The sequence below is a fragment of the Folsomia candida genome, unplaced genomic scaffold (assembly GCF_002217175.1).
Source record: "Folsomia candida strain VU population unplaced genomic scaffold, ASM221717v1 Fcan01_Sc011, whole genome shotgun sequence".
In the NCBI taxonomy this organism is placed as follows: domain Eukaryota; kingdom Metazoa; phylum Arthropoda; class Collembola; order Entomobryomorpha; family Isotomidae; genus Folsomia; species Folsomia candida.
In genome coordinates this window covers 4,737,650-4,757,946 of record NW_019091203.1, presented here as the reverse complement: position 1 = coordinate 4,757,946, position 20,297 = coordinate 4,737,650, and the positions used below count along the sequence as shown (strand labels likewise).

The 20,297-nt window shown below is 35.0% G+C and overlaps 2 protein-coding genes and 2 long non-coding RNA genes across 4 annotated transcripts; 1 reads left to right on the top strand and 3 right to left on the bottom strand.

Moving 5' to 3' along the window:
• Positions 1 to 805: 805 nt before the first annotated feature.
• LOC118436907 lies at positions 806 to 4,527 on the bottom strand. The gene is made up of 4 exons (XM_035855569.1): positions 4,324 to 4,527; positions 3,894 to 3,967; positions 3,403 to 3,532; positions 806 to 3,335 (listed from the first exon to the last, which is right to left on the bottom strand). The coding sequence occupies exons 1-4, from the start codon at positions 4,375 to 4,377 to the stop codon at positions 3,192 to 3,194; spliced, it is 402 nt and encodes a 133-aa protein (XP_035711462.1). The 5' UTR covers positions 4,378 to 4,527; the 3' UTR covers positions 806 to 3,191.
• An 833-nt stretch (positions 4,528 to 5,360) lies between these two features.
• On the bottom strand, positions 5,361 to 8,324 carry LOC118437078. The gene is made up of 3 exons (XR_004835869.1): positions 8,095 to 8,324; positions 7,605 to 7,683; positions 5,361 to 7,533 (listed from the first exon to the last, which is right to left on the bottom strand). It is a non-coding gene; the product is annotated as an uncharacterized LOC118437078 (long non-coding RNA).
• A 1,626-nt stretch (positions 8,325 to 9,950) lies between these two features.
• On the bottom strand, positions 9,951 to 12,744 carry LOC110854909. The gene is made up of 3 exons (XM_022103340.2): positions 11,135 to 12,744; positions 10,865 to 10,998; positions 9,951 to 10,526 (listed from the first exon to the last, which is right to left on the bottom strand). Exons 1-3 carry the CDS (start codon positions 11,481 to 11,483, stop codon positions 10,215 to 10,217), a joined length of 795 nt encoding a protein of 264 aa, XP_021959032.1. The 5' UTR covers positions 11,484 to 12,744; the 3' UTR covers positions 9,951 to 10,214.
• Positions 12,745 to 16,086: 3,342 nt separating this feature from the next.
• On the top strand, positions 16,087 to 20,280 carry LOC118436933. The gene is made up of 6 exons (XR_004835786.1): positions 16,087 to 16,241; positions 16,310 to 16,508; positions 16,715 to 16,842; positions 17,103 to 17,156; positions 17,225 to 17,333; positions 17,447 to 20,280. It is a non-coding gene; the product is annotated as an uncharacterized LOC118436933 (long non-coding RNA).
• Positions 20,281 to 20,297: the final 17 nt, after the last annotated feature.

Sequence of the window (20,297 nt, the reverse complement as noted above, 5' to 3'; positions counted from 1 at the left end):
CAGCATGACAGAAACAGGATCGATTGCAATAAAGCTCTTTCTCTTGAAGGACGATATGAATAAAATCGTCACGTAGATCCACTTTACGTGGTGATTTATGTTTCTTCTGTTACTCTAGAATATCCTGTGAAGTATATGTACTAACATATTCAACCTCACTCATTGTTGCAAAGTTTAAGCCACGACACATTTTGTTACAAATTATTACCTCTAGATTTCCACTTACACTCTAGAATATCTCTTTCCGCTGAATATTTTTGGTTGCCCAATTACCAGAGAAAACCTAAACTAGGTACATAAAATGTAAGATTTTATAATATTTCTAAATTTGATTAAATAATTATTTTCCACAACTATTCCTTTTCTGATTTACGGATTTTTCCAGCCCACGGAACCCAGCCCGTGGAAGCCCACCCCACCATTTCCAGCCCGTGATTAACTCCAGCTCCGGCCAAGTATCTCCAGCCCGTAATTATAAATGCCGACAAATTCAGCCATGTATGTATCAATAAACGGAGCATTTTCAACCTACAGATAGCAAGTAATACGCAAATAATACGCAGTTATTGAATACATAACCTTATTCGAGTGTCAACATGTATGTTTTGTATGAAACGGTCATTATTATGCATAATAATTCTCAGCAAACGACATGAGAATGAAGTCTAACATTTCCTTGCAATATTTCTGCAGAGCTTCAACACTTATCGCATTTCATTACTTTGCTTCAGAATATGTACATGATAAACTGAAATATTATGGAATTTTGAAATGAGGTATGAACTAATGAATTTTATTACCTTAATAAGAGTTGAATAATAGAAGGAATTTTCTTTTAATTATATAAATAGGAAGAATTTAAAGTACCTGAATTATATTAATAATTCATTTAATCCTTTCAGTCAATTTTAGTAAAAATGATTTTCAGTAAAAATGGTAAAAATTTCTTACCACCTTACACACTTGTGCTATACAACCGAAACGTTTTTGCAATCACACAAAATGAAAAAATTGTACTACGGATAATGACCGAATCTACATAAACCTGTTAAGTGTTAGTCACCACATATATATTATGTACGTTGCTGGTTATAATTTAGTTACGCTACCTGTGCCCAAGACGTACAATCCTTGGACATAGACTGTCTAGATATTATTTCAAATGTGAATACAGAAGTAGTTACTGACAGAAAATTTGAAAAAAATGTAAGCAGATCGGAAGAAAACTCAAAACCCGAGTATTCGAGACTGAATAATACGAGAACGGTCTAACAGAAGTATATTTTTCTCTTAAAACGGATACAGTTTATGCCTCTTTGGCATTCTAATTTTAAGCTTTAATATTTTTTACACATAAACTTTAAAATCTAACCTGACACAATACAAGATATCTTTGTTACATATGTATGTATAATACTGTATTTAATTTGACTATACTATAAATACATATTAGTTAATATTACACAAAAACGACTGAATTGCTTCGAAATTACCCGTGAAAGATTACTTCATAAACATGAATCCCAAGGATAAACCTCGGACTTCTCGGTGGTCAGTTGAGGAGCATAAAAACAAGAATGCAGCAAATATATAGTAAACTCATGGAAAACTCCAGCAATGATGAATTATGTATGTAAAAATGATTAATTCTGGATTATTCTTAATACAAATTCATTAATCAATGTGGAGTTTAGTTATTCCATTACAACAGAACCAACCAACAAATAATAAACTGCTTATGTCTTTAGTAGGTTTTTTGAAAAGTCTGCTTTTTCAGTAATTTCTCAACAAAGCCGCTTATTAATTTAATTTTCGTTGCTAATTATAACCACTCAATATCCCATTTGCGCCACCGTACTGGCTGACCTTCCTGTTAATATTATTGCTTTTTCTACTCTACAGGATGAAAAAACCATTAAGGAAAAGAGAAGACGTCGGTTAAATACTCCTTTCACCTTATTTAGGTGAAAGGAGTATTCGAAACCGCATTTTGTGCGGTTTCGAAATTTTCGACTGCCGGTATGATCCCCAACAAAATATTTAATGACCCACATGCAGTGGTCAAATGAAGCATCTCTGGGATTGGTTTTAACTATTTGTCAAATTCCGGAATTACGAAGAAATGTAGAAAAATACATCTTATAGCTATGCAAAATTAAAAAAGTGCTTATCAACTCAAGACAAGTAAGTTTTCATTGGAAAATCAAAAATACCAAATAATTGTTCCCACTTTGTTTTTAAATCGCCGCGGGAATATCTTGTTTTGCCCCATTTAGAATTTTTTTCGAAACTGGTTTTCCTGTATGATCTACCCACTTAATTTATCTACTAAATGCAAAAAGAATCACTTGAATATCATTTGTGGTTTTTGAGAAAAGTGCATTTACATTTATACCAATGTCACCACCGGATAATTGTTCGCATGAGTCTATGTAGTAAATTCAAGGAAAATTCTACCAGATAATTGGTTAAAAATGACACGTTCTGGACTATTCTCAAACAAAATAATTAATCGATGTGGTGTTTGGTTAGCTCATTACAGCAGAACAACCAACAAACGATAAACTAGGTATTCCCTTAAATGATAATTGTTCTGAACAAGGAACAAGCAAAGCTTTGTCTGTGAAGTAGAGGTATAACCGTAACAATGAGAATTATAGGATTTTCAGTAGGGATTAATGAAAAATCCATAAAATTTTGATTCAACCTAGTTTCCTCTAAACTGAATTCACTGAGGCTCATGTTAGTAATTGATATAAAAATTACACTTATACAACCGTGTACAATCTTACGGGGCAACCCTTACTAACGACAATTCCCAAATTTTATAAAATCGTTGAAAATAATCTCATACACTTTCAAATATTTCCCATTAGTCAAAGATTCTGTCTCGTTTACGTTTTCTTCCAAAATACGTGCAAAAATTGACACTACTTATTCTAAGCAATTAACAAAAAGGCCTATGACCTACAGTATGAAATAGCACACAGAAAATGGGATCCGATCTAACGAGAGATATGAAAGGAAAGCGAGTAAAAATAAAGCTCACGACTATACAGTGTGACACAGAAAAGAAGTCGGTACTAAATTTTAAGTACTGTGCTTATTTAAATCTGTTAGTGCACAGTTAGAATTAATAAGAAAATATAGCAAGATAATAGCAATCAAAACCTTAAAATTTGATACCATCCTTATCCAGACAAGTCTTGATTTCCAATTTTCTTCTCGTGATTATTAAGATGTTTTCTTATTTCGTAACCAACCTGACGTGATTCATTTCCAAGATAAGAAACAGAGCGCCTTGAATCCAAATAAGAACACATTTTCTGGGATGACTGAAATTATAAATCAATTCTTTAATTGTAGCTGAAATTTTAATTGAATTAATTAATGAACCTTTACGTTTGATGGGCATGATTCCCATTTAAGCAACTTGAAAACTTTGCTCTGATGAGGATTCCGACAATTTGGATAGAGTGACGGTGAAGAACACGTGCTCATTTGCATAGTGAAAATCGCAATTATGGCAGACCTATAAAATATACATATAATTCGTTGTTGTATTTATACATATTTATTTACACTTTCCAAAATAATTAAAATAAATACAATGATGTACATACATACTTCAAACTAATTTTTGCAGGAATATTTAAATAAGGTGAAAAATAATGAGGATATTCATTACGAGTTCACATCGCTAGCCACGCCGGCAAAAAAATAGTTTCCAAAAAAATTGGCTTCGCAACTTATTCTCGAACTTGGCTAGTACTTTTATGCAATTGCCAATTTTTGTCAAAATTGTGCCGCAATGCTAACTTGTCAACTCGTCATAAATACCCCAAATATTTCACGCATTGGTTGATTATGTATCAATAAACAGGAAAACTTACTTATATACATGGAATAGCAAACATGGATGGGGAACTGGCTTGAATAATTCGATAATTGGCATTTTCGTCATAAGCTAAACACATAAAATATTTAAAAGATTTCTTTAATTTATTATTCAAGTCACTTATCAAGTTTAAATCGCGAAATACAATTGTTTCAAAAAAATAATTAATTTATGGTCTAAAAACTTTTTGCATTTCACTAAGAATGCATATTTTACTCAAGATTTACAAACAACATGTTATTGTGCTTAGCGGTTTGAGATAATAGCCCAACATCCAGCCCAACATCGAGTATGAATTTAAGAAATTCGTGTATTTTTCACTCGATTGAATTACACTGTGTTAAGTATATTTTTTCGACAAGATGAGCCATTTAAGTGGACACGTTCTTTTAGAATTTTGAACACTAGGGGCTACAAAAATTTACCTCTTTACATCCTGAATGTAAGTCTATGACAGAAATAAAAGTAGAAATCGTCATGACGGCGTCCCTTTCTCTTTTCAGGGTCCTTCATAAAATTCCTTATTTGGCAATGGTCAAGTTTCAAATCTACAGAAATCTTTGTAAGTTTTGCATATTTTTTTGTAGAAACAGCGCTAACCTTGACACCCCAAATTATCGTTCATTGAGTAATATGACTAGTCGGGTTTGTGAAAAAGTAATGTCGTGTGCTGCGCACGTTACTTATGTACGTCATGTTCTAAATATTGTGCAGACACAAATTTATTTTTATACCTGGAATTTGGACTCGATTGTAAAGTGATTGTAAGGTTGAGGATCAGAAAATTCTGAGTAACTATTAAAAGGTTTACATTATCCTGTCAGAAATAAGGCAAGGATTGCACGCTACAGTAGTGGAAGAAAGGAATCTAAAGTGATATATATTTACTCCGTTCCTACACTCTTTATGCATTTATACTTAAATATGTATGTACATAAATGACCCATTTGCCCATCCGCTACGGATCATAATGTCAGTCTGTTTAGAGGCATTTACATATAACCCAATAATGGTATATGCAAAATACAGAAAAACAGCTTGGATTTTACCACATTACGAGGAGTATGTATTTACGTATGTAGCATTTATATTTATGTACGTGACTGCAGAATTAGCATGCATCATTTCAGCCTGTTTCTTCAAATTTTGTACTGCAAATTTTGTATGCATAATGTAAATGTTTACGTAAATATGTACATATTTTGTTATTTGTAAATACGATCTTCTTATAAGATTTTATTTCTTTTCGGGTTGGTCGGAAATGCACTTAAATATTCTGTTTCTATGTATAGTATGTATATGGTAAAACCTATTTAGCTTATTATGATAAATGTGCATAAATGATGCAAAAAAATATTTTTCATCATGTCTAGATAAATATTATAAATTCAGACTATGATACAAAAGTAGCAATATTTTTCTTAATTATTTTGTGGAAAATCGTTCATTCATTTGCGTACAATTGTATTACATAAATACAATATTAAACAAGTACAATTTTTTCTTATGCATACATATATGCATACATATATACAGGTACTCTTCTCCCTCCCTGGGTAATGGCCCATTCGTGGGGTCCAGTGGTTGTAATAAAGGTTTTTTTTTTTTTTTTATATATATCATCTTAAGCAGAAGCAGAGTAAAAATTTATCACATTTTTATGTGCGTTTCAAAAGATTTCAGACAAAAAATTATGTGCGTGCCAAGTTAGTCTGTGTGTTTTCTACGGTATTGACAGTCTCTTGCGTATGTAAGAATATAATATAATGTTATAGAAAAATCATGTTTAGACAATTCATAATTATATATGTCATAATAACTGAGATGAAAAATTGAAAATTTTGCAAGCAGAATCCTGGGCAATGTCTCCCATTTACCCGGCGAGAGGCATCGTGAAGGCATTCAACTTACTCCAAAGACATAATTTAGTATTACAATTAGACAGTTTATTTGGCACTTATTTACCTTTTACAAAGTAAATAATTCTAATCAATATATATGTATTTATAATATACCATAAGTATACCATATCACCAATAATTTTTAGTTTTATGTATATGCAGATTTTGTCGATTAAACATTATGCGAGCACAATGGTAGATTGCCTGCCTCGCAGAAAGTGGCATTTAGTATTTTTAAAAAACACTTTCACACTGGCACAGAACACCTACGACTAGCTATAACTGCTAGTGCTGCTAAGGGTAGACGTGAAATTCTTAGATATTACAGGAATTATGTATATCAGTTCGATAAATGAGCAATTTATAATCCTTTACAGTGAATGACTTATACCACAAGTACTCACTGCTTAAGTCGTCTACGGTCGTGTACCGATTATTCTTTAGATACTTTAGTTCGTCTCAAATATTGGTGCCGCTGACATCTGCTTACAATTCTCTCATTTTAATTGTCCAATCGGTCATATCCTTCGCGTAACAGCGGATTATTTGATTGGTCCAATGCGTTCGATCCTATTCATTTTTCGAATAACCGCGTAGTACATGGATAGGAGCGTCTTCTTGCTGGCTGCTGGTAGAGACGATGATTGTAAATTCTGCTGCAAAAATTTGAGATACTCTACTAGTGCCTATTCAAAATCTATTGGAATGATTGGTTCATTGCCGAGCACAATTTCTTTGAATCTGTTGCAACCCCATCATCACCTGACAGGTAAATTTAGTCATCGACCCTGAGTGTTTCTCAAGTTTTTTTTCAAGTCCAGTAACGTCAATTGCGCCTGGCGCTGGCTACTGCTCAATAATTACAGCAATTGAGAATGCAGCACGCGATTCCTTCTCACCTTACATATACACATATGCCATCATATACATCAGTATACATCATACATACGTAGTCTCATAATCAGACATCTAGTAGCAGCAGTTTACAAGTTGGAAGATTTTTAGACAGCATATGTACAATAAAAGTTGACCGCATAATGAGTGTCGCCCACCGCTACAGCACTATTCCTCATTCATCAAGAAGAAGGTAAGAAAAAGTGAGTTACGTCTTGCACCTTTTTTTGCAGCAAATTCACGTTTTGACGAACAAAAGTTATAGGATCTTATAGTACATCTGACGAATTATTTAAAACTCACATTCACCTGTTCAAGTATATACCTTGTGAACAAGCTAGAAAATAGATAGTTAAGTATTATATAGTACCTCATCTCATTATTTGGACACGTCAATGGTAAGGAATCAGGTTGAATATAAAACATCCAGCTAAGGATACTAGAGTAAATGTGCTAGACCTACTTAAGTAATGGGGGTATTCATTACGAGTTCAATGTTAATTTTACAAAATAATTTTAAAAAAAATTGCAATAAAAATACTAAAAAAGCCGCAAATGACCTTTCAATCCAATTTTTTAGAACTATATAACTTTTTTCAAACGATGAGAACTCATAATTAATATTGATATCCAATCACATTTAGATTTACAGGGTTTGACCTTTTTAGCTAAATAGTCAGATGTGTTCCAAGCAGCGGGCAAGGCTCAGTATGTAACAAAGTTGATGTTGAAGAAATGTAGAATTTGAAGGCGATCATTTTGTCGAGGTTGAAATGTGCCAATTTTTTTGTGAGTATCCATTTGTGTATATTGGAAGTCCAGTTGAATTTGGATTCCTTCCTATTCAACAAGACAATCTGTACCTGAATTTTAATAACTAATTACTTCCCACTTTAAGTTTTAAAACGTACCATAAATTACAAAACTGATGACAATCTAGTGCCAAAGTGCTGGATGGGTTCTTGTACAACTTCACCATGTCGGGTTTATCTAAAAGATTTAAATTTCTATTTGTAATTATCCATTTAGAACGTTATCAATTCAGTTTTTATCCGTAAACGTACAGAACCAATTATTTTGAAAGTAAACTAATTACAAAAAAATGTGTGCAATATTTTTTTTACTTGATAACTGACATTGTTTGGATATGTAAATAATATAATCTTAAATTTGGAATAAACAATTCAAACTTTGAATTAACTTTCTCCACCGTTTATTAGCTGAAAAATATCCTCAAAAAAAATTTGAGACTGAATTTATCCAACACAGAAGTTTGCTAATTATTCATTTTTCAGCCATCCTTTTCCATATTTTACCATGTGAATTGTACCGCAAAAAATGAAATTTTCGAATAATTTCCTAAACTACATTTTGCAATAAGTCTGCAAATATTGTACTTACTTTCCAAAGAAGAAATATATTGTTTCCGGTAGTGATATTTCTGGAAAATTTTGAAGCACAAACCTGTCGCATTTTAATCAAAAGTTGGATACCGATAGTGGTTGGGTTAAGGGTGGTCATTTTCTCAAAAAATTAAGCCAGACAGCGTAAAACTATAAATACAAGAGAAAAAACAGGGCCCATTTTTGGGACACGACTCAAAAATGACGACCGTCCAGGAGTACAGGAGAAAGTGGACAGACCACGAAATGCGGAAGAGTGGGAAAGTAGCGTCGATTTTGTACTTCAAATGGGAACATTCATAAAGATTGTCACCTTTTTAGGTCCTATTTTAAGCTGATTATGGACACTTTTCAATTGGTCAAATTACCTCAATTTAATCTTGTATTTTACCATGAACTGTCCCAATTTTATGACATTTTTTATGGATGGTCCCTTTGTTACCAGGGACTTGTGGGGTAGAAGATTGAACGCTGGGGGTGTGTGGATTCGGGATTTGAAACTGTGGCGATTCGTATCTTACTTTAATCACCTTCGTCGTGTCACGCGAATTTTCATTTTCCCGTCTAATTTATTCAGTTTATGTACAGATTTTAATTTAAACTTGGCATTAGTCATTCACGACATCGATGTCTATGTAGTTCTGTTTTTGAGTATGTACGCACAATGCAAATCCGCATAATATTTATTAGATGGATATTTAGATTGCACGAATTTTATTACAAACCCACCCTCGCAACAAGATGGTTAACACGCACCTGGGATTTTTCATACCAGGTAGAAGTGTGCAAACAGGGGGAATGGATAAAGGTCCGAAGGTATCGATGAGGGCATTGAACCCTTCGCTCCCAAATTAATCAACCCGTTCAATGTAAACAGAGATTTATCTGGTGCAAACTTTCACGGAGGGTTGACTTTTCCACGTGCATTTCTCACTTCCTTAATGAACGAGGGGAAAGAATTACCGTGCACAAGGAATGTCACCCATTTCTTTCCGGGGAGGAGAAAGTCCTTCTTACAATTAGTACTTCAAGGGCAAAAAATTCATACTGCTCTCAAAAGGGTAAATATGTATGTAACTCTTAAAAAAGCACACCCTTTATGAACGATACTTAACCTAACATACAAAGCTTGAATGTCCATTCGCGATGAGGGTTGATCTGTTTTGCTGGATTTACAAGGGTTGACCGGTTGTAGTTTAGATGGAAAACTTGAGACTCTTAAGGGACTGTGCGAAAGGGATGTGATCGATTTAGAGGGGGTAGGGGTCAAACCATGCTATTATATTAATTAGTAACTCCAAGGATGACCACTAATAGGGGTCAAAACTCTCAGATAGTCAAGCCCATTCTTTACGTACGGCCCCAAAATTACATATTTATAATCAGCAGTTTGATTACGTCTGTTCGTGTACATGTGTGTAAGTATTTACATATTAACACACGCATTATGCCTCGATTTGTGTTTACTGTTGAAAACTTAAAGCGGAAATGCATATGAAATATTCTACGAATGAGTGAAATGTAAGTTTTCCCTGTTTCAGAGAAATGAAATGGTTATCAAATACGTACTTCATGCTAATTACATTTATGAAAATATGCATTTTTGCAAATAAATATTAATACCTACATATATATTTTTAATGAACACTATAGATATATTTATATTGTGCTTGTAAATATTGCGAAGTGTTAAATGTTTGGTGTTGCACATGTTAATGTTTAGGGGATGCATGGCTTGATACATATATGCATTTCAGACAGCTTTGTACAGATAATTGTTAAAATGTGGAACTTCTATTTTTATATGGAAATATGCAGTCTAAACTATCAAAATATGAATTTAACATTTTTACATACATATGTATTCGTTTATATTCGATTTTTTATCATTTTCGTAAAGATAATATGTATCAAAGTTGATACACTGTATAAATACATTTTACAAATTTTGCACAAACTGCTTTTAGCAGAAATTTGAAACGAAAAGTGTACGATTTACGTAAATTTGTAAATTTAAAAGTTAAACATATCTTTTGCAGACTATGTACATATTTATGGATATCCACTAAATAAAAATTTTCATCCTTTGTGTAATTTCTTTACGGCAAAAGTGGCAATTTAGCAGTCCAAGAGAGCAATCCGAACAGCAAAGGTGTCCACACTGGAAGGCCATATTTTTTGGGTGGACCATGCAAATGGGGCAAAGTAGAATGTCATCCTGGATGAGTCTTGAAACTTGTCATAGATCTGATCTTCCGGAGGAGCGGAAGGATTGTGCTCAGCAGAAAGATCAATTCCACCAAATTTGTTAACCAACAATTTCTCACCGTCGGTTTGGCTTGTGCAGGTAAAGATGTTTTTAGACGAGGGCAGGTTATTCTTCTTAAGAAACGATGCCTTATCTTCTTGCGGTCCAGGAGTGCTTGGAGTCTGGAGAATAACAGAGATAGATTAGATTTATGTATGTTTGCACTGTTAACTAGAAATCCCCGCAGGTATTGATTTCTCGGTATTAAAGTTGCCTCCGCTTGGTGTTAAAATTATACCGCTCCTACTAAAAATTCACTACCGATGTGTGAAATCTTATAATTACTACCACCAAATTCCTTATAAGTACCGTTTTGCTACCTTCAATATTGAATACTACATGGTGTCATTTAAGAACTGGATTTCTAAACGGGTGCAAATTTGTTAAGTACAATTTCTGACGTTACATATGTAATGCTGGGAAAACAGGATGGTCACTTTAATTCGGAAATTTTTCTTACCATTCCCAACTTGCTGGCTGTCGAAGGGAACTTTTCTTCGAGTGGAAGGGTTGTCAACATTGCAGCTTTGAGTTTGTTTATGTCCCGAGTGACCGGTTTTGTCAAGGTTGTCAGGGTTGGGCGTAAATACAACTCTGTATAAATGAGTATTTTGCAAAATTTTATATTTGCATAATTTTGGCAATGTGAAAATACTTTTATTAAAGCTTTATTCTCTTCAGTTGCGTAAAAACGATCGAATTTTCTACTCCGAATTTGGTATTATGTGACCTTTCTTATTAGTCGCCAATGAAGGACTAGGAATCGACGCTACAGAAGTTGGCGGGGGGGATTTCACCGCTTCACAATTTTTCCCATGGACGACGTGCCCCTCGATAAAAACAGTCCCAGAATTACTGGACACATTCCTCACAATTCCCCCCTCCCCAAAAATAATCGTCCCCGTGTTCCCCTCAATCAATTCGACCGTGCAATTCGGTCCGAAATGAATTTCTTTACAGTTCCCCCGAATATTTTCTACTTGCCCCCCACTCGAGACAAAAATTGTACCCGTGTTGTCAAAAAGGCGAGAAATTTTTGACCCCGTCCCAACACTAATGGTCCCCTTGTTTGCTCTCATTCTTTCCAACGTTACCGCATTTTCGACATCAATTAGCCCCAAGTTGCTGAAGCAGTCTGTTACGGAGGAGCCTGCACCAATACTGATTTTTCCAATGTTATTTCGCACCTCAGAAATTGTGGAGGCACCGTCGTGTTCGCGGGAACATTTAGATTAAAACTGTTTCCCGTGTAGTCTCCCATCCTTAATAGCTTGATACTAATTGTATGTTAACCACTTCAACCCTAGGAGACGAGTTTTTTCATACCATTCACCCCTAGTAACCGCGAATTTTTACCTCCCTTGACCCCGAAATTTTTATCTACTGCATGACGTTAATTCCTGGGCCATGAATTAAAAAATGGTGTTCCCACCGGAATTATTCTGGACACTTTTTTATGAAAATTGATGTGAATAACCTTTCAAGAAGGGATTTTGAGTTGTAATTTGCATTTTTGAGTTGTGGCGAGCCACCAATGTTTATAGCCGAAAATAGCCAACACGCCGAATTTTAAAAATGATTGTAATTACATGAAAAGTTAGACAAGCATGTAGTAATACTTGCATATTACTACGTAAACTTGCAAATATTGATTATAGCGCCTAAAGCGCCTTAGGAGCCGATTTTGGGCGGGAAAACCAAAAATCCTTACAATGACTTTAAATACACAGCAATGACAATGAATAATTATCCCGTGAGAGGAAATTGCTCGAAACTAGACTATGGCGCATCTGGTGAATAGAAATCAATTTTAAGCGGGAAAATTAAATTCTACTAATTCCTGGCAATCTCTCAATTTTTAATTTTCCCGCCCAAAAGATATTTCAGCGGCACCCGATACGTAGTCATTAATTTTGAAGTAGTTTACCCTACCGGCAAGATTATTTGTGATATATAATTAAATCCATGCGATGATGCAATTCATCAAACTTTTAGTTTTCTCGCCCAAAACGCCCGTTTGTGCTACATGCGAGCAAAACAATTTCTCTAATCTTATCGTAAAGCGTTGTTGAAATAAATCGGTGTCGAAATTTCCTTGCAAAAAACAGTTTTCACAACTCGGCGTGTTGGCTAGATATAGCCACTTGGCTATAAATTTATTTTGCATCCCTTTCCAATGTTATTTCCTAAGAGACAATTTATCTTCCCGCCTAAAGGGCGGGTTGTTGACTCATAACTCCTGCTTTGCTTTGCTTGGAGAGGCAATGACCTAATTTTTTCCGGATACGACACATAGTCGTAGGCCGGTGTGAACGGAAAATACGCCACATAGTCGTATCCGTTGTCAAGGGTCAATACGACACATCGTCGTATTCCGGTGCCAAGGGAACTTACGCCACATGGTCGTACTCGGCGTAAAGGTCAAATACGCCACATAGTCGTTATAGGGGCGAAGTGGTTAAGCGCACTCTTAAAAATAATGTTATTCTTTTGAATTATAAATGCACCCTGAATTCAAAATTAAGTTAAGTATACGACATCTAGACTAAACGTTGCTCTATATTCAAGGTAACGTTACTCTGGATTTATACCCTTTAGCAAAGTGGCGTTGAATCATTACCGACAGGAGTAGAATATGTATGACTTCACCAACAATTGGCATTATCGGGCGTGGTAATGAAAGTTTACCACTCAGAAAAAAATTATTACCAATCAGGGAGGAATTTATTCCCAAATCTATACCGGCATGGAGAGTATTTCTGACTTCACAACATTTTTAACAGTGTAGTAAAGCTTGCTTAATTTAGAATTCAGAGTGAATCTACTTTTCAAAAGGACAACACAATTTTTAAGAGTGTATATTTTACGTTATGAAATTTTTCGAAAAATAATTCACAATAATAATAGTTCAAATGATTATGAGGTCTGTCGGAGAAATGACGACTCTGTGATTGATTAATTATGTCCGACGTAGACAAATCGTTATCTTTATGTGGTCCTGATAATCGTCTGATAACGCAAAACCTACTCCACTTATATGGCCAGGAAAGGCTCAACTTCCAATATTTGCCAATAGGTATTATTCAACCCAACCAATTTGTACATATTGATTGCATGTTTTTATTTGTTCCTTTCTGGTTCGTCTCCTGCTTCTCGAGTCGATAAATTAACTGCGCAATGAATCGATCTGATGGTGCGATGGGTACATTAACCCAAACAGTACTTTATACAAGGTTGTCTAAATGTCACGCTAAAATGGACAATTTTTTAGTAGGAAAAATTCGCAAATTTCCTTGAGTTACCGAAATTTTGTATTTGAAAAATTCAACATCTTAAGAATTTTGTCATCAGTTTTTATAATAAATTATTTAATACAAATCTCTATCCAAAATTGTGTAACTAATGGAGTTTTAGGGGCTTTTCCCACTATCAAATTTTCCATTGTGGAGTGAAATTTAAACAACCCTATATATGTACATACGTATGTACCAAAGAAAATCGATTTCGTGTAGTTTATTTTGCGGCTTAATTAGTGAAAAATTCAAATTAAAGAAACTACAGAAATTGCATTTATGTACATACATGCATTAATGTGTGAAACTTACTTGGAATGCATAAAATGGATTCCAGTGGAGTGGACCAAACTGAATATTTTTATTCTCAAATTCTGGAAATTTTCCTCTGCAAACAAATGTTAAAAGGTGTTTTTTTTGTAAAAACACATTACAAATTCGATATCAATACGGTAAAAGTTTAATTGGTTGCCGTCAAGCGTAATTATGAAATTTAAATCATACCCAAGGGAAATTGTAATAAAAAATAAATGGTGTGAAAGAGGTTAATTGCTTTCCAGGCGAGATATTTTAACCCAATTTATCATTCAATTATCATAATTTTTTAAAGACAAGGTTCGACGAACTATGTAGATCCATTCGCAGAAAATCAACCAAACAGACAATGTGTGCCACACAATTTGAACGTATGTATGCATCTGACATTATGTATCATGGAGGAATAATCGATCGATTTTTATGACCAATTAAGGCATATAGACTATGTATACTGGGTGCTAAGAAATTCTTCGTAGAATGTGGATGGTAGGAATCAAAATAAGCGTGTTTTCCAGATTTTATAAAATATTTGCATGCACTTTATTGAGCTCGCATTGGGCAATTAAAATGCTTAAAGCTTGGTAATCAGCGGTAAACATGCATATCGATAATGGGGTCGCAAATCATGTTCCACCCAGATTATTTTTGACCACCGCAGTTTTAAAGACCAACTCTTTAAAAACAGCATTTAGTGCGGAACTTGTATGCATGGATATTCAATTCCGGGTGCCGAAAGTTCGCGAAAGTAGTTTTCTTGACGAATTAATGTAACATAAGGCTGAGCTGTTGCCTTAAAGTCATAAAAATATAAGTTCCTTGGTAATTAAATACATACAATGAGGACGCAAACCAGATTATTTGCTGACCATGTTGCCTTGAAGGGGTAACTCTTTAGTCACAATATTTATGTAGTTCGGCCCTTGCAGAAATTTTGGCCAGATTTAAATGCTCCAAGTTTGTGCACCTGCTGCCGCAAGATTCCGCTCGAAACCTGAAAGTTTTCGAGAATTTGTGGCAGCCATTACAGTCTCAATTTTGCGCCTCTGCACAATTTTCGCAATAAAATGATGTTTCTACAGGGTTGACTGAGCTGGTCAAAAATAATCTGGGTTGAACATGGCTTATCTACGTCCACATTGCAAAATTTCTCCTTTTTCCCATCTTATTTATATTTCCTTTCAATCAAGCCATAACTGCCAAGTTTACTGCATCATAAACAAGATATCGAGCTTTCTCCTTCATTACTTATTTCCATCCCTCAAGAGTAACTTTATTTTTGGCGAGTTCAAGTCAGTTCGACTTTCACTGTAGGACAAGCTGGACTAGAATGAAGCAAGTAAATAATATTCAAAATCTATTTATGTCCTTCAAGATTTTAAGTGAAACCATACCTGTTCAAAAAAAACTTTCTTCATTCATTTATCCCGATTTTTGACTGAAGATTTTCATTCACACTCACAAGGGACACTCACGACCTGTCGTTTGAGTCCAGGGTACCCACTATGTTTTTTAGAATCTACTAGGACCCCAGATGAAGGATCCATTCATATTTCCGTGTAAAACTCATATTTGGCGTCGTGCCGTGGCGCCAAAGTCGTCAAATTTGAATGTTTTTATTTTTGAAACCGCTATAACTTTTGTAATCCTGGACGGATTTTCAAAATATTTGGCAAAAATCATGACAAGGAGTTAAACTTTCGTATCCAATCAAATTTTTCGAAAAGTTGTCGCTTTTAACTTTTCGCAAAATTTCGTAATTTTCTTTGAAATGGGGGTTCGTCGAAAAAATGCTAAATATATCTAAAATTATAATTTTTGTATTTTTATGTTTTTCTCTAAAAGTTCGACTTTTGTGATCATTTTAAGCATAAAATTTTGAAAATCCGACATAAACTGCAAAAGTTATGGGGGTTTGAAATTGGTCGAAAATGAAAATCTTTAAGTTTGGCGCCACGCCATGGCGCCAAATATGAGTTTTACACGGAAATATGAATGGATCCTTCATCTGGGGTTCTAGTAGATTCTGAAAAACATAGTGGGTACCCTGGACTCGAACGACAGGTCGTGAGTGTCCCTTGTCAGCCATTTTCTTTCAAACTCATTTAATTTCACTATTGATGATTACTATTTCTTGATGTATACAGTAATTATCATCCATTTGCGCTACTTACGCTAGCCAAATATGTATGTATGTACGATGCTCTGGAGTAGTGCCCTCATCGGCAGGTAGTAATTTAATGAAGTAAATTACTAAAGGTACTAATCCTACGTAATTCTGCACTGTTTTTGGGCAGAGTACGACCTGATACTTAAGAAACCCTTCCGGCTGATCACGCCCCACAGTCAAGACCTTACATTCGTGGAGAGGAGTTTCAATATTTGGGAAGAAGTCAGTGATTCAGTTGACGTCGAGATTCGCGGGCGATTAGGAGAAGAAAATGATTCAGCAACTTTATCATATTAACTTTTCACTCAAGGAAAATGGAAACTGTTGTGAGTTAGAAGACCTTACGGAACCTGTATTCACACAGAATGAAGCTTTTACAGAACTTAGAAATTCTGAGAAACCACGCCACTATCAGCCGAAAATTCACTAAACTAATGCTCAAAGGGAACTTTAAGACTGTTGGTGGCAGCGTTTCTCCGAATTCCAAATTTCTATAAAGTTCAACTGTATAATTTTAAAATTGTATTGCCAGCGAGGTCCAATGTTTGGAAAAAAAGTCAGTGTCCCGGTTCACGTCGAGATACGCGGGCGATTTGGAGCAGAAATTTGATCTCGAAGTTTATCATTTTAACTCTTAGCGCAAGGAGGACGGAGAAAGTTGTGAGTTAAAATACTTACGAACGTACTCTGTATTCACACAGGATGAAGCTTTTACAGAAATTGAAAATTTTGAGAAACCAGGCCACTCTCCGTTGAAAATTCGAGACTCGTAAATAGTCGTGGAGTTTCTTAGAATTCCAAATTTCTGTAAAGTTCAACCGTGTATGCTATATGCAATTCTGGCTGACCTACAGGACTGCGCAAAATATTTTGTAGTTTAAAAAATACAATATTTTAAGCTCCGTACTTCTTACGGTTAGTATTTTCAGGGGCGTTACACCCACAACAAAACGGCAGTCGACGTTAAGCCCACAGTAAGTCAAAAAGTAATGGTTTTACGAATAAACTGTCAGAATATATGGTTTTCATGATTTTATCAAAGGAAAATATTTTTCCCGCGATCCAAATTAATTAAGACCTGCTTTTTTGGCTGGCTCTTGTCTTCACCACGCGGATTAACGTCCAAAACCCGGGGTAGCATACCCACGACGGTCAGTCAGTACTGCACATTTTAAATCAACTCATACATATTTATTTAGTCCTCACTACATCAAATTGATGTCATAAACATGTTCTAATTACTTGAACACTTTTGCTTCGACAGGCCAAAGATGGCGTTGTCGTACGGACTCGGACTAGGGCCTTTGCGTGCAAGCGGCCAAGGTCACCCCACACAATCAAAATGATCAAGTTAAACGATTTCAAGCGTCGATGTTGAGGGTTGCCCAGAATTTTAATGTCACTTTCTACCTTCCACGAGCTTGTACTTTTGTAGAGTGCTGAAAAATCTAACTGCATTAAACTAACAATGGAACCTTTTTTCAAGCTACATGGGGATCAACTAGCGAGTTATGTCAAAAAATCAAGCCAAAAATTAGGAGTCACATGACACTTATATTTCCGTTGAATGGCTCCTTTGAAGAAAAATATTGAGGGTCAAAGTTCGAACTTTTCCCTGGTTTTTGTCCCGTGGAGGAAAAACCAAGGGAAAATCTGCTAAAAAATTGAACTTAACTGCCAATATTTTTCTTCAAAGGGGCCATTCAATGGAAAGAGAAGTGTCACGTGACTCATAACTTTTGGCTTGATTTTTTGATATAACTCGCTAGTCGATCCAGGTGTAGCTTGAAAAAAGGTTCCATTGTAAGCAAAATTTGAAATGTATATACCTACATATATGTAGTTATTAGCCAATTATTGATAGATAGGTACGTTCCGTGCATATGCCTAAATACATTTATAACGCTATAAATCTTCTCTTCGATCGATCACATCCCCCACGACTCCTGTCTAGGTACCGTTGTTCAGTGAAGTACTACTATCTCATCTCAACAAAGAAACCACTTGATAACTCAAACGAAAAAAATCGAAATTTTACGTAACAAGGTGAACTTATGGAATTGTGTAGTTTTACAATAGAATTGTTTTCAAGCTACACAGACCAGGATTTTCTAGCGAATTATAGCCAAAAATCGAGTCAAAAATGGAGAATCACATGGCACTTATGTTTCTTTTGAATGACCCCTTTGGAGAAAAATATTAACGCTAAGGCAGAATTATCTTTCGCTTTTTCCTCCACGTGGCGAAATCCAAGACGCACGTGGGAACTTTGTCGCCCAATTTTTTTCTTCAAAGGGGAAGACAAGTGCCATGAGAGTCCTACACTTTTAAAAACCCGGTGTTCATATCGTCACCGAAATGTGTACATACTTATTTACATATATCTATGACTTCACTGCGCGGTGATATCGTTTCTCAATTAATGGCGAGAAAAATACTGATAATACCAGCCATATGGCATCATACCGGAAAGATTTGTCACTATGCGATAAAAACATTATAACCATTTGGTGAAGTCACATATGCACACCACCCTTTGACGATTAACACCGGGTTTTTACTAGTGTAATTTTTGGCTTGATTTTTTAATATATGTAACTCGCCAGACAATACACACAGCTTGAAAAAAGGTCCAATTCTCAGATATAGGCCCCATATTATACATAAAGTGAACGAGTTATGTACTGTGCGGGTGGAGCTTAAACCTACGGCCTCCTGAAGTACCTTGTGCTGAGACTAGGGTTTCTCGTGAGTTTAGCTCCATTCGCACAGCACATAACTAACTCACTTCAAGTATAATAGCTTCATACGGTCCTAGGTCAATTTACATAACGTACTTTTGCATAACGGTCATATTGCCTAATTTTTATTGCATAAAAGTCATTTTACATAATAAGCCTTATCACATAAATATATATTGCATAATTGTTTCGAAATAAAGATTAAGATGAAATTGGACATGGGGAAACTTCCTGAACGGCGTAAAGTAAATACTTAATTCGAAATAAACAATTCTAAATCTGCAGAGAAAAGATTCTAATTTCATAATTTCTGCAAACTTCGTTTTCAGGGTTTCCTAACCCTGGTGGTGTTGTAACGCACCTTTAAAATTGCATTTCTCGCCATATAGTTAGCCGAGCACTACATCCTCAATACCGTCTGTTGCAAGTTTAGCAGGCAATGGAACCCTTTGAGTTATTTTTTACGCAGAACTATAGTAGAGTTGTACGAGGCGAGGGAAGGTACACCGTATTAAAGTACCACTTCATATTAAAATTGTACCGAACCGTAAAAATTTGCTACCTATATAGTAAAACTTTAATACGGAGCTATTACTACAACGTATTACTATTCTGTAATCACTACTACCTTTGTAGCGTAGAGTCATTTTAGTGAATGAATACCACTTGGTAGTATTTTAATGCTGGATTTCTGAGAGTATAACCATCTCACATTGGTAATAATTATGCAATATGTAATTATGCAAAATCTGGATTTACATAATTGATAACTATGTAAAATGGCCATTATGTAAAATGGTAGTTATGCAGCAGAAATTATGTAAAGTGACCGAAGGCTCTTCATACATATGTCTAATGTATAAGACATATTTACTTATATATTCCCGAAAAATACTTTGTGGTGTTGGCAGTTCTCTATAATTAGATTGTCCGTTACAATTTCAAATCTGTAACATTTTTCTTGAACGCCGTCACGAATATGTATTTCGTGAAGCGATTTTTGAAGTCAACGATCTCCTGTTTTTGTTACTATTTATGTACATACTTTTGTGCTCCAATACTGTACTTTCCAAAAAATCCACTGTGTCCAAACGATATGTAATTGTTTGCTGGACACGTGAGAAAGTAGAAAGTCAGCCAGGCAAATTTATAAAAGTTGTAGTTATGACAGACTTCCAATCAAAATTTGATATAAATCAGACAAAATCCAATTAAATGTCAAATGCAAAAAGTCAAATGATAAGCTCCAATGAATAAAAACGTGCATTTACGCATATTTCGTTTCAAGCGAGACGATTTCGAATCAGATAAAATTGAACGTTTGGACCTGAATTTCATTAAAATATACACGTAAAAGTTTTCAGTCTCTGGAAA